The 15,671-nt window shown below is 40.9% G+C and overlaps 1 protein-coding gene across 1 annotated transcript in view; it reads right to left on the bottom strand.

Annotated features, from left to right (window-relative positions):
* IGF2BP3 (insulin like growth factor 2 mRNA binding protein 3) overlaps window positions 1–15,671 on the bottom strand; it is a 114,609-nt gene that overhangs the window by 6,494 nt on the left and 92,444 nt on the right. The window contains exons 11-12 of the mRNA XM_082336322.1: window positions 4,473–4,592; window positions 277–351 (exon numbers count right to left, since the gene is read on the bottom strand). Of these exons, the coding sequence (XP_082192448.1) occupies window positions 277–351; window positions 4,473–4,592 (195 nt within the window). The remainder of the gene's footprint in view (window positions 1–276; window positions 352–4,472; window positions 4,593–15,671) is intronic.

Raw genomic sequence — 15,671 nt, 5'->3', positions numbered from 1 at the left:
TTGTGCTCATAAAGGGAAAATTAGGAATGTAACATGGCCATATTTTCATGCTAGACTTGATTCTAACTTATATGAAACTCCTACCAGTTTGCAGGTGACCAGAACTTGGCCCCTATATTACTGTACTCATATTCATATGAGATACCTTTCAGCAAAAGGAAAGCAAAAATCAAGTGTTTACGAAAATTCTGAATAAAATGGTGCTTGGAACCAAGTGGTTTGTTTTCAATATTGTCCAAAGGCCATTACAGACTGACAAGTTTTTGTGTGTTGTACCTTGAACTGAGCTTCTGGAGGTCCAGTGATGATAACCATTCTCAGCTTGGCATCTGGTCCTTCAGCAGGGGCAATCTGGAATGGATAAACATAGCTTTTGGTAGCTGTCTTTTGAAGGAATAGTTTAAAGCCACCTCCTCCCCATTTCAGTCTCACATTCTGTTCAAGAGTGAAAAATTATTCGTTACAGCAGCAGCATTACACTTCAGTCATGACTGGTTTGTTCCCTTTAAAATGCATTAATTAGCTATAATGAAATACGGAGAAATTGGCTAAACCATAAGCAAATTTACTTCTGAAAATTAAAGGCATAGCTACTCATCCACATATGGCAAAATCCCACAAGCCATTTTCATGTGGCTATGAGTGATGTAAGACATGTAGCCTTCAAAAAGACAAGTATGGTTAATAGACCGAGATTCTCATCCCTACCCACTAACTTAAATAGTCTAACAAGTTTTGTTCATTAGCAAAAGTTTGCATCTGTCCCCCTGAGAACAGAAGATCACTTTACTGTTGTAACTAATCAGATCCAAAACATTCCTCTATACTGGACAATGAGTTCGCAGTTTCCAAGGGGTTTGTATCTACAGTCATTTATTTGTGTGACCCAAATAAAAATTAAGCTCCGCCAGAGCTGAGACAGAGACGCCTGTAGGGTCTTTAGCAGTTCATGTCACCACAAAAGTAAGATTTCTGTGGGTGTTGTTCTCAGACTCCAGTGGCATTAAATAATTCAAACTAGCCTCTGACATTCTAGATGAATCTTTTGTTTATCACAACTGACATTTCCATTGTTGCATCTAGTATTACATAGCCACTGTTGAATGGGCAATATATTAAACACTACAGGATTTCATCTTAGCTGTTGGCATAGGGATGTTATTCATATTTAACAGCTGTAGTTTATTTCAGACAAATTACCAGTCACCATGCATAATTTTCACTAAAGAATTTTGCTAACCAAAGTTTATATAATTATTCATATTGTACCCTAAGATGGAGAAGACATTACATACTAGTTATCTGGTTTACATATTTATTTTTCATACGATTTCTGCATTCCAGTTGGCTATATCTAAAAATACACATTCATTTTACAGCAGTACATTTATATGACATGACGTTGTGGTAAGGACAAGCACAGACTAAATCCATTCATTCTTTAGAACACAAGTGTTTTAGAGGGGCAAAATTTCGAGGCACATTTGGAGGCAGCTGCCTGAACAGAGCTCAGCCTGATAATTGCCATTCATGTAAAATGGACATTGTAGTTTGCCTCTCAGTCACCTCATGTTTTCTTAGTGAGCACCAGTGCCTCTATTGAAATTTTAGGAAAAATATTTTCCATCAAGCCTTCATTACATCTTACATGTGTTTAAATGTTCTGGGACATTTCTTGCTGTGCTTATATCCTAGAATGTCCTGTTCTCAGCAGCTGGAGTAAAACATGGCTGAGGACTGTGAAAGAAAGATGTAACGACCAACATTTCAACGTCTGAAGGGGCAACCTAAGAGACTTCAGTGTTAATTTTGTCTGTCTGCTCTTGGAAGAAGTTATATACATACAAATAGTATCCAAGTAGTGAATTTTTAACTTCCGAAAGAAATAGTGTTACATTCCTAACCTGAAAATAACCAGTCCTCTATATGCCAAGTCAAAAGCTGACAACTTCATACACCCAAAACCTACAATGCTCATCCCAGCTCCTTCAGAGACAAGAAGGGCTACTCTGGGAATAAACAAGGACATGCCAAGGGTTCCCAACAGGTCCCAGCACTGTAGTATAGGATGGGCAGCAGACAGCCCAGAAACCTCTGCCTGGCTCCTTTGCTGAATAATTCAGTCTGCTGGAGCCCCACATTGAGCCTGCATTACCAAGCAACAACCCCCAGCACAGGGACGCAACCTGAGCTCATCAACAGCCACACGCATCTCTGAAGTGATGGGCTGGAGACCACAGCCTTATGTGGAACACCTGTGCATCTGCAGTTTATTTAGTCTTACTTCATGGCTAACGAGTTTCATCAGATCTACAAAGCTCAGCACGAGCACAAAGATGATGCATGGGGATGTAAAAAGTTTTCATCTGTAACAGTCTGCAGCACAACTCAAAACAAGTTCAGTGTCATGCACAAAGACTTACTTCCTCCACAAAGTACAATTACTACAGTTTGGCAAGTTAAGAGTTACTCAGGCAGCTAACTCTTAGCTAAAAGCACAGATTCCTTGATGATTCACAAGTTATTATTTTGCTCAAAAATTATGATAAAGGTAGTCAACATGAGAAGTTCAGAAGTTTTGAATAAGTTAGTAGCAACTGTCGTATTTAACACTTCACTTTCACACAGAAGCAAGCGTGCTGCTCCATATTGTTCTGTCAGATTACAAATGAAGTTGCATTTTTATTTTAATTGATAAGCATACATGCAACTTTCCAATTTAGCAAGCATACCCTGTATCTGTACAGTTCTGTTAAGATTTAATCCTATTTCCACAAAAATCTTCTTTACTTTATTCCTACTGAAGGAACAAAAGACCAGAGCTTTAGCAAACTTTTAACTGAATTTCAATTAATACAGATATGCTAAATGTGTTGGGTAGACGGGTGCCAGCCATTAGAGGAAGCCTGAGGCCACTGTTAGCCAGATGCGTGAGAAACACGGGAAACTCCCTTTCCACTAAACTGTCTTCCAAGGACCAACTAAAGAACTAGTTTGGACGGGTTCTTGGAGGTCCAGGTTATTTCACATTTCTCTCTCCACCTAGCAGTACCTTCCATATACCACTTAATCTTTAGATACCAACTATGGGAATGGAGAGAGGAAGAGGAAATACATGTGATATATCACACCTCCGTGCAGGACAGATTTGATAAAGAAAAATCAACACCTCTCACTTTCTTCTATTCCATTTTTCCCCCTAAAAATATGATTATTAGTGCTCTACTAATGTAGACCATCTGGGTAGTATAACAACTATTTAATGTACTGCTCAATAAAGGATGGAATTGGGCAGCATGCCAGTTGGTTGACTGGCCAGTAAATGGATCAGCATTCAGCAAACCACACACAAGACTCATTCATCAGGGTTCCCCAATTATTTTGCTCTGCACGCTTAGATGAACACCTTCCAAGCCAAGCCCAGCCTCACTGGCTTCACCAAGCTCAACTCAGCATAGCCAGCTCCTGCCCCTCTGCCCCTGACCTTTGGCAGATCCTTGCCATAGCGCTCACTAAACAGGCTACATCTCCTGAGCAAAAAGAGAACTGAGAAGAAAATATTTGCTTCATCTGTGCAGGAAAATATCAATCTAACAGCACATAACAAAACTACATACTGTGGTGGTGTGGGTTTTTTTTGTTTGTTTGTTTGTTTTAAAAACTTTTTTCTTTTTTAATTTAGGCCAAAACATTATCTTTACAGCATAGAATAGCAGAACTGACTATTTACAAGAAAAAAGCTCAAGCATCTAGAGAAGATACTTGTGGTTGCAATGGCATTAGTAGCAGAAACCCAACACCTTCCTACAACTGCAACTGGTACTAACCCCTATACACAGCCAAGGAGGATTTCACCAAATTGACTAAAAGTCAGACTTAAGCTTCCATTAGGTCAACCTCTGCAAACCATCTTGTTCTTAACTACATTGAGGCAGTCAACACACAAACAACTGGATGTTAAAACAGAGGTAAACATGATGTTAAAGAACTGATCGACTCCAGGAGCTTGGAGTACATAGGTGATTTTAAAACATGAACACCTCAGTGTGAAGCCATCTGAGCTTGACAGCCCAGACTGATCCATCTGGAATAGAGCAAGAGTGGCCACAGACTTCACCTGTGATGCTGCTTTTAGAAGGGAAATTTACCTCACCAATTTTCACTTTACCAAAAGCAAGAAGAAAGCCTTTAAGCACTGCATCATTAAGACTTAAGTCTGTTTCTAAGAAATCAAGACCACCAAAGTAGTTTTCTTTGCAGCTTATATTTCACACCTCAGGAGACGTTTGAAAACATGCTTCTAATTATCTTGTCTCAAGGAAGATTAAAAGATGATTTATAAACAAATGTACCATTTATCACATCACATTCTAAGCACAGAGTGGGGGAGGACATTCATGAAAACACGACTTGTGCAAACTTGCTGAAAGTGTCATGTAGAATAGACAGAAAGTTAGTCAGTGTAATAATACCTTAATAGATGCGCCTGCAAAACGAGAAAGTTGTTTGATGTGCTGTCCCTGCTTGCCAATAATAGCTCCAACTGCCAAGGCTGGGATGAACAGATGAACAGTCTCAGACTCGGGCTGTTGCTGTGGGGAAGAAGGAAATATGCAGTGAATGTTTTTGAACATTACGAATCAGACTGACAGGAAAACGGGTACGGGACAGGCATGCATGGAAATGAGGGGGGAATCTTATGATGCCCTGTGATGTCTGAATCGTAAGGGTCTGGCTTCTTCTGGGAATCACAAAATTCACAAAACATGAAAGAACAGTTTGAGCCAAAAGAGGATTCTTTCATCTTTTATAAAATACTTGCAATTTTAATGCTTAGAGTTTTAAAAAGAAAAAATAAAAAAGAAACTGAGGTGTTGCTTCTTCCCAAGGCTTTCGTTCTTACCTGTCACTGTCTGGATTCTCTTCCACATGCAAGGCTGCAGATGAGGCTGCTACAAGCAGAGGGGCTACAGCCTGAGCAGGCAAACTCTTTCTAGTCTTCCTAGTTATTTTTTTAATTTTAGATTGTGCTGAGAGCAGCACAAAAAGCCTCAGAGTTACATATATGCTACAATTTCCTTTGTGTGGGAGTGATCTGGAATGATAGCCAGCTTGAAAACTGCCAGCGATTCCTCCTGTGTAACATTATGCAACAGTTGGAGCCTTGGCAGCAGGCCCCAAGCAGGCTAGTAAATTAAACGCCAGATTAGGCGTTCTTAAAAGTGAGAGGACCCTAACATTGCACCCACTGGATGTCAGGCACCACTGCAGCTTCCTATTGCTTTCAAGCAGATGCCCCAGCTGGAGAGCACAACGTAACGCTTGAGATCCTCTCTACGTGCTACATAGTGATGATCGAACCGCAGGGTTGCATATGCCACTATAAGCCATAACTATTTTGCCGGCCTCAGAAGAGCTCGTCTTAGACTAACGGAGCGCCACTGAGTACCCACTATGCCACCGTACCATGGATCCATCTGCTTACGTCAGGGTTACTTCTCAAAAGCATTTCACAAAAACCTGTCTTTGAACTAGGAGGTATTTAAGACACACACCCCACACACACCCCCCTTTAAAGCATTTCTTCCTCTATGTAGCCCTCTTACGCATTTTCAAGATTTGTTTTGCTCATCCTCAACAAGACAAAACCAACAAGCCCTTTTCCTGCAGAGGTATTTGAAGACAACGCAGCCATCCTCATCCTCATTTTCTTGGTGCCCACCATGCAGACCAGCCCGAGCACTAGCGAGCAGAGCACATGGGACCAACTGTGCTCGTTTAGCTTTGCTCACTTGTATATTTTGGTAAGGATACAGACCCACATACGGAAACTCACCGAAACAGCTTTTTTCTGGGATATTTTCCGAAAAAGATATGCTATATGCAACACAAAGCAAAAAGCAGCTGCAATCCTAAAAAAGCTATCTCCACTTATTTTTAAATTCCAGTAACGTCTTTCAAGAGGAAACAAAGTCTCCATGCATTAACCATAAACAAATCAGAACAAAATGCTTGTTTCCAAGCTTTACCACTTTATTTTTGGTAAACACAAGTCAACCGTAACCTCAGGGGAAACAAATTCCAGGCACAGCTCCATTTACCAGGTGAAGAAACCCCAAAATAGGATATTGAGAATAGAAACGCATTCTGCCAGTCGCTTTAGGTGATCACAACAGTTGCACAATTTACCCTGTGTTTTCACACGTACAAGGTATCAGGATTCACAGTCAGTTTATGCTGGTTTAAGCCCATGTTTTCTCTGGGCACAGGTTGCAGCCCTCCACACCCAGCCTCCCCACTGCCCTGTGTGTTTTGTGGCCAGCAGGATTGCAGATCCAGCTGATTTTTAAGGCAGGCAGTTGGGTCCCTGATCCGAATAACCAGCGAGCCACACAAGCGGCAGTCCTGGAACAAGGGAGGAAGCAACAACAATTAGGTCAGGGCATGGGAAAAGGTGGGAACACCCCTTTTAATCTGCCTACAGATCAGTTTAAAATGATCTCAAAACTACGCCCTGAAACGACATATTTGTGATGAAAGATACCAGTCACTTTAGTATATATGTTAAACCGCTTTCCAGAAGATTACTCATTTTCTCCTATTATTACAAACATCCTGTGAGTGTACTCATTTTAAGTCCTTTTACATGTTCATTGGGAATCCAGCAAGATTTCCAATAATTTGGAAATGCTACTGTAGGTACTTGGTTGATCTTGCCACTTCGGAAAAAATGGATACAAATTCATGAGGCATTTGGTTTTATCCGGTTTTGTTCCAAGGACCCATACTAACTGCACTGGGTGTAGAGGCAACCTCTCTTTCCAATCCAGGTGCAGACAGCTTAGCCACCCCTTGCTCACTCATCTCTTTGACCCCTTCCTTCAATTGCCCACACATGCTCCAGCTCCTGCAAAAGTCCATTGCCAAAGTCCCTCCCACATGCAACTCCAGCCACCTTCTTCCAGCTAAACTTTGAGCTAATGCACACAAACTTTCCAGCTAATTCATACAACGCTGCTACAAATCAAACATGTAACTTGACTTGGTTTTCAAGAATTTACACAGCTTCTACCTAAACCCACCTCCAGACACATTTCTCTACCATAGAAACAAATCAAACTTCATTACTTTTGTCTGCAGATATTTCCTGCCTTCCCCTCTGTTGCCCATCTGCCTGCAGCACAGTTTTCCCCTCTTCTTCCCAAAGCTTGATTTCAAGACACTTTCTTGGCTAGATTCAATTCACCACTGAAATTCCTTTCTGCTGCCTCACCCTTAAACATGAAACATGGGCAGCGAAGGCAATGAAAGACAGAAGATGTACATGTGTCTTTCCAACTGTACAGTCAGCTCACTGTGGCACTCTCCACCTCATCCCTCCTCATAATTTTGACTTGTCGATACATTTCGACTTCTTTTTTCCTAAAGGACTTTTTTTTTTAGTATTTTTGTGTGAGTGAGGTTCTTTAATATTAAACTTCCATTTTGGTGTAATAGTGATATATGTTTATTAAGGAACAGTGGAGAATCTGTCAATACTGAACTGTTCATACATTGTCATTTTTCAAATTCTTGTCTGCAGAAGCACATTGGCACATATGTATAACCAAATTCATCTCCAGTATAACGTCACACAGGGTTTAGAGAAATTATGTCCATTTCCTTACCCACACTGATTTTTAACCACTCAAAAAAACATACTGTTTGATTTGTTTTAAAGCATGAACATCAAAAACAACAGCTCTTTCTTTTTTCTTCTGGCAGAAATCAAGTCTAGCTAAGGCTTTTAAGGGAGTATCATAACACCAAGTTCAATTTATTATCTGTCCACCTCCTTAACCACAATAATTTTAAAATCCTTTTGTATTTACTGGAAGACTATCCTCCAAAAGAAACACATCAAAATGTAATGCAATGACTACACCACCCATCAATCTTACAGATGCTTCTGGGGATCTTAGGATGGAAGAAAATCAACTATAATTTAATCTTCCCCATGCCATGCCACATAAGTCATAGAGCTTTCCAGGAACTTCTAGCATGAGTTATATCAGAAATAGATTCCTAGATCTTAAACATATGTTAGAAGCACTAAATTTAGGGAACTAATTTCCCACTGTGTGGAATCTGAGCTTCGATGTTCACTCCCTTAACAAGGCCAAGTTTGCTTAAACATATACTTAAGATTTAAAAACTAAAATATATATGTGTATATATATCTTGGAGAATATCTGTCTGTAATGACTCTAGAGAGCATCCTGCAGTTCATCTTTTTTACTTCATAATTTTAAGGGCCTTAATGGTACAGTTATAAATTCAAATATTTTTCAGTCTAAATGTTAAGGTAGTGTGCATTTGTTACTGAAGTTGTGAAGTTCATTAAGTCATGGGATTAGTCATCAACTAATTTTTTACAACAGTAAGTTCTTCTGTACATGGAGAATTCTGTGCAATTTTCTGCTCTTCCCCATTCACTTTATTTCCCCCCCACATAAGAAAATGGTTTATTCAAGACTAGACCAGCCCTGGGAACTGACAGAAATGCAAGGAAAAAAAAAAATCTTTTAAAATAGTAACCTAGGTTCTCAAAGATGTATGGTCCATACATCCACCCTAATTCATGAGTAACTGTCCCAGAGGTCTGTGATGCACAGACCACCTCTTCTGCCCTAGCAACATTTGTGGGATGGGCTCAGGACTAGTCCACCCTAACGTTGAACAGGTCCAAACAGTACAAAGCTACGTACTCATCTGGGCGGTGGGGCAGGAGGCCTACATACACTTGAGAAATACAGCTTTGGGGAGAGAGGTTTCTGCCTTGCATAGCTGGTGCACACAGTTAGACAACACCAGGATGTTCACTCAGATGGAGAACTTAGTTGCTTAGAATTTAAAAAAAAAAAAAAAAAGTGCTCCAGAAACAGACATTCAGAAACTGAGATTTCTTAGTTCTAAGAAACAGATTCTTGAAGAGCATGGTGACCAGAAACAATTAATTCAGTTCATAAACAGTTGATAATACTTGCTTTGTTTCTACAAAAATCATATGCTTTAAACACAAAACAGGCTTGTTAAGGAATTTTCATCTATCTCCAGCACATTTAGCTAATGAAAACAATTTTAAATGCTGTTTTTGTTCATTAATTGGATTCCAATTTCCATCCAAATGTAGCCTGATGAAAATCAGAAGTTAAAAATTAATCAAGCAAATAAGAAAAGCACTATTCATCATTTTTTAACAGAAAATGGAAAAAATATATTAACCAAAGCAAATGGTAAACTGCATAACTGATTAAGTAGAAAAATATATTCACTATGTTAGCAAAAGGTAGCTGTGGTGGTACAGACTACACTAGGGCTTTCAGAAAGGTAACTAAAGTACAGATGTAAAACTTGACAAGTCAACTTAAATCAGATTTTCTTGCTTGCTCACTTAAATCAGGATTGAGAACAGTAATCTAACACAGAGATGTAAATTCATCTGCCCCACTGCATGAAGCTAAGCAACTGCTTCTGCACACCAGTAGCTCTAACATTTTAGACTAGTCCAACTCTTTTTCCTGTAGCAGCTTGGATACACCTCCTGCAAGTCCCTGAACACCAGCCATCTGTCCCTAGCCTAACAGCCCATACCAACTATTTCTTTCAAAAAAAAAAAAAAAAAAAAAAAAAAAAGAAAAGAAATTACTTCTTTTTTAAATTCCCACTACCTCCATCCAAGATCTAGCCTAATCTGTTCCTAAATCCTGTAGCCCCTGCCTGCTTCCCCATTCCACTGGGCTTGCCTGGAGGATGGTCCTGTCAGGGTGGTCCCCCTTCACTACAAACAGACTCTGCAGAAGATTTTCCCAGGAGAATCACTTCTCTGCTGCCATCCCTACCATGTCATATTCTACTCTTTGCAAACTGGCTGAGCAGAGCAGTAATTTCTTAGTTTCCAGAGCCTCAGCTGGGGTGAGGATCTTCCCCTCCTTGGGATGTTGCCTATGCCCTTCAGCATGAGGGCTATTGCTCCACACCAGCGCTAAAAGCTGAGGACTCCCAGCCAGGAAAATCTGCAGATTCACTCTTATTTCAGAAACTCTTGCTTGCAGAGTTAAAAAGATCTGTAGAGCCCAACAGGCTGCCCTTGAGATAAGCTTACTGTAACACTTCTTCTGCCAAGACCTGGTGCATCAGTCCCACAAACTGCCCAAAATCACATGCAAGGAGAGCTTTTCTGCTACCTGGTAGATCATCAGAAGGAAAAGCATTCCTCCTCATCTTGCACTTGCATAACAGCCAAAGCATGGCCAGGCAAGGATGAAAACTCAAAAATAAAGCTATGATTCTTCAGATAGATGGCGGTAGGTAAAAAAGTAGGTCCCAAACCACATGAGCTGGGGGAGTGGACATTGTATTTGGGGAATGGTATTTAAACAAACAACAAAATCCACACAAAAACAAACCCACAAAAACTCAAACACCACAAAGGGGGGGGGGGGGGGGGGCGGGCTTCTCAGTTCTCCCCAAGATGAACCCCCCCTCTCTCACTTTCAGCTGACGCTGCGGCTAGGTCAGTCCATAGCTCCCTCAGTCAGTATGAGCGTGCAATCCCACCCATTGCAGGGCTACAAGGGGACATGTTTGTTATTTATGTCCCTCATGTTAACTTGAGCATTAATCTCAGTACTTGTCTGCAAGCCTGCCAACAGTACAAATTTTTTTCCAGTTATCTTTTTAAATGTCTCCGTAGACCCCTTGCTCCATCAAATGTATGTCATTGGTAAATCCATGGCAACATTTTGGATAAGGTTGTAAATCTTTACAAATATTGTACCCACTGAAGTAAATAGGATTTTGTGCCAGACATCGATGGGACCAGAATCAGATCTTTACTGGTTTCTAAGCCCATTATGCATCTCCAGTACATGTTTTCATTTACTTTCAATGTGTTGTAAATGAATTACCTTAAGATGAGACATTTATTTTAAGTCACAAAGTCATGTTATCCATTTCTAGCCAGCATCAGTTTTTTTTAGCTGTGAGGGAAATAATTAAAAACTATTTTAAGACTGCATGGAACAGTCTCAGCCAATGTTTGGCTACCATCTAGCCTAGTGGGTTATTGGCATTTTTTTGTTTTTAAATAGTAAACAAATCCACTTTGTAAAGTCAAAAAACACAACCAGTAGATGATTGCATTAAAAAGTTCTCCTTTGCCATTCTCCCCCTTCCCAACTGCCATGATCACCATCACCAAGGGAAGGCAAATTTACAGATGACTCACTTGGTCTTCAGAATACCCTAAGCTTTGTCGGGAAGTGAAGTATCATTTTATTCAAACCCTCTAACAGACCCAAAGCCAAAATTTAAACCATGTTTTTGCAATGCACTGGGAAGAATTATCCTGGCCTACAGCTATACTAAATGCTCTTATTTATTTAGTAATAAAAACTTGCAGCAAGGGGAAACCAACATTAAGCCAAGTATCCTTGAAGACATTCCAGTAGGATTCAATGCATTAATAAAAAATGAGCTTTTGACACTGGTGAAAGAAATCCTGGTGTATTCATTTTCCAATTTTAACGTTAAAAGTTTAAGCCTTCGTTGGAAACAAGAGGGTCATTAAGGAAAACTTATTTAAAGACTTGGTAGATAGGTCTAACGTGATCCACAGTTTTACCACATCCTTGCAAATACCTCTTAGGTCACCATCTTGTACATCAGCTAAACTTGTGCTGCCGGTGTAGGTTAACAAACTGAAGCCTGAGCTCCCCCCACCCTCTGAGCTTTTTGGGTTTATTTAGAACAGATTTAAACCCATGCAGCGAGCCTAAAACCTTCTGACATATTCACTACCTGAAAAGCCAGGACTACACTCAGAAGGTAACACTTCTTCACTGCTGAATTCAGTCAGTCAAGAGCTAGCAAAACATAATTTAAAATAAGCAATGTGTATTTTTAACTTCACTCCAGACACCCTGAAGCATCACCCATTTTCCCATGCACAAACTGTACTGCCACCATCCTCCCAGGGGTTCATCTTCACATGAACCCCAGATTGATGCGAGAGGCAGGAGTGGTGGGAAGGATTTCCAAGCACAGCAAGGAACTCCCCCACAGCAGCTTCAACATTACGCCTGCAGCAGTCTTCTACTGGTGTGGCCAGGAGCTCAACACACCACGTCCCTCCACCGTCCAAGTCCCTGGGCTGGCAACCTTCAGTGTTCAGAGCAGAGCTGGCTCCCCCTTACCCTGCAAGCATTACTGCTGCATCATGCAAGAAACACTTGCGTCACTAGGTGAACCAAGAGTATGACCCTTTCTGAGGCAATCAGCCCACAGCAAGGCCATGCAGCTCTACCTCTCCCCCCCCATCAGCCCTGGACACCCAGAAAACACACTGTGCAGGTGGGAACCCTCTGTCCCGCTAGCTGAGCTGGTTCTCTCCTCTTGGTTGAAAACCTAAGCAATAACCCCTGTCTGTATTTCCAATTTGGGGACCACTGCATTTCAACACCTGAAACTCAAACACAGCTGGTTATTACACAATGGTCAGTACCTTAAGTGAGATGCAACTAAAATCATCTCACTTAGTACTACTCACTCCACTTCTTGGCTCTCAACTTTAGTACTTTTCATCACCATCGTCTTCTACCTGGCAAGCCATGGGGATCTCCTCAGACTACTAGAAGTCACTAACAGGACCACACCCATCAGAAGTGTTTCCAACATGAAAGCCTAGCCAGGAACGAGGAGGTAGAAATCACAGAAGCAGAGAAGGAACATTTTCTGGCAGGCTGGTTATAAGGCATTTCACAAGCAGGAACAGGTCTGACATATTTTTGAACATGGCATGAACTTTGTTTTTGCAAAATCTGATTGGCCACAATGCCAAAAAAAGCAATCTGCCACCTTTTCTTCTGAATAGACAGCCAAAAGCAGGAATCAGCATAAGGAACAGATTGTGAAACTACGTAAGCAGGAATTTTGCTGGTCATTCACAAGCAGCAAACGTAGGTATTTGGTGTTGCAACACTGCACAATCACCAAAACAAAAGCGCTTATGTATAGAAACACTTCCACTTCAAAAATCGTGGCTGTGACACCAGCCACATGGGTACTCCAGACTCCTAGAAGTCGCCCATGAAATCTGTTGCTTTGAAAGGTACTCATCAGCTCTGGTTTACAAAGACACTGCTCTCAGATTCCTTGGCAGCTGCAAGAAAAACAGGTTGTGAAAACACAGAAAGGTCACTTATTTTTCCATCATGTTTAACGAACAAACAAACCAGAGATGAAGCCAGCTACACCAGAATGAGGACTTGACCTATTTTTATTTCTAGCCTGAAGGAGCTCAGCACACTCTAGTAACAAAATATTATTTAGCACCTTAAGGATTAAGTTTCTCATTTAGTTTAACATTCAGAAGATGCTGAGCTTGGTACTTAGAGCCTGGGAGTCTGAGGTGTTCAAGGGAACACCAAATAAATCTTCTTCCCAGAACAAGAATCTGGGAGCAGGGGACCAACACAAATTCTTTTCTCTTGTCCCAAGGAACTACAAATATCACTACAAGTGTTCAAACCTGCAGTGAAGAAGCAGCCATTTTTATTTTAAGAAGTGTGCATTACTAGTTAGCGAGTGATGCTATTTGCATTATGACAACCTCAGAACTGTAAAAAGAGCTATTAAGAATTACTGGAGGCTTCAACACCTCGGAAAAAATACCAACTGTCAACTTGCCAGATCTTTGTACATCATACGGTGCCAATTGCATTTTTGCTTCCCTCACTGGGGGCCAGCCCATCTCCAGAAGCAGAATAGTTTCTGATTACTCCGGACATGGGTCCCTGCCAACACAGCATGGTAGGAGCAGGAGACTTCGAGGCAGTGGGAGGACCAACCATTTTCTCCACAGGGCAGAACAATCCCACAATGTTATGCACCATGGAGCAAATTTCTTAGTTGTCAAAAATGCATCATTAGTGAATTTAAGAAACTAAGCAGCAGGAAAGGTGTATTCAAGGCACTGAGGTTACGATCTTCAAATGAAGTCTAATTAGCTGGTAGTGTTTTTTTTCAGACAATGCTGATGTCCTATAGTGCCCTCCTCAAGATTGTGTCTGCTGCACATGTATGGTTTTCATTTCACTGATATAAAACCATTTTGTAAAAACACTGGCAAATCCTTCTTCACCCCCCAAAACCACATCCTCTTTTGGCTGTAGGACAGCTCCTCACAAAATCATCTACTGCTTAACAAGCTAGCCAGCTTAGGGCAAAGCCACTAACAACTACACACGTTATAGATGTACATACATTACTACCCCTGGGTAGCTTGGACGTAACAGTTGCACGAGCTAATCCTATCAAACCCAGACATCCAAAGGAGCCCAACTCCACCAAGTAAGAGTCAAAGTACCTGGAAACATAGGACAGTTTTTCCTCTTCCTTGTCTCTCATCTATGCTCAGGGCATCAAATGAAGGCCCTCAATGAAGCAATTTTTCATTTTAAATTACTTTTCTTTCCTGCCAAAAGCACAATACAGTTATTTCTTCTCTTACATCTATGCGATATAGAAGATCTCTTTTTTACTATTATTATTTAAGAAAATTACTGGAGAATAAAGAAAGAATCTCTCTCTTGACCACAACATCTTCTAAGGAGAAAGTTTTCCATTAGCACATTCCTCACCTGCAACAAAAACCTTCACAAGATGGCAAAAAGAATAAAGGAAAGCAACCTATCGGCCTAGCTGTACAAGACTACTTTGTCATCAGAAAAAGGTGGTTTGATTTCTTGGTTTTGTTTACTGTAGCAAACTAACTTTTTCTCCCTCCCCACCTCCCCCCTTCCTAGGAGCTTCTATGCATATCACATAACCTGAAAATTAACTGAGGCACTAAAGAAAGGGTTAGAAAGAGTGCATTTTGAAGGTAGAGCTTCAAGAAGCTACAACGGGTGTGCAAAAAGACCAGTAGAGAAAGCAGTCCTACTGTGAGCGAGGAAGCATCTCTTCACTTTAGGTAACTTTCACACAGCAGAAGTTCAGCTGTCTCTTACAGGACCTTACAGATGCAGGAGAGCAGCTGGTGTGAACTCCTCTTGTGGAGGAAAGCTGTCTACTTCTCACCTTCCTGTATGTCTGAGTACATCTGCCATGCGACAGACACAGAGAGAATTAAATTCTGCTACCCTGTTTCAGGACATTCAAGGGCAGGATGGGCTCTCCACAGGTTAGCCCTCCTTCCCCCAATACCCTTGGGATGCCAAATTTCAGACCCAAAGGCTACAAAAGAAATGCAGCCAGATGTACAATTAAACATGCAAAGTTTCAATTATAAAAGGAAGGGTGCAACCCACTTAACCCCAGTAGATGGGCCAGATGTATTTAATTGCATGACTGTACACAGCTGAACACTAAGATGAGGATTTCTTGTTTGGAGCTTTGAAATCTTCAGTGTTGCATGAGAACAAACTTCTGTTCTTGAGAGACAAGTATGTGCATATTCTCCCCAAAGTTCAGAAGACAGAAGCAACAACTTCATCAAAACAGCTTTGAGCAGTGCAACACTACATCTGAAGCAGTCTGGCTGGGATACTTTCTCAAACATTTTTTGTGGCAACATATCTTCTGGAAAACACAAGCACGGGGCTTATTCACTTCTGCAGAATCTTACTCTC

The sequence above is a fragment of the Platalea leucorodia genome, assembly GCF_965183815.1.
Source record: "Platalea leucorodia genome assembly, chromosome: 1".
NCBI classification, from domain to species: Eukaryota; Metazoa; Chordata; class Aves; order Pelecaniformes; family Threskiornithidae; genus Platalea; species Platalea leucorodia.
The sequence above is the reverse complement of the archived record's forward strand: the minus strand, read 5'-3'. Positions and strand labels throughout refer to the sequence as shown.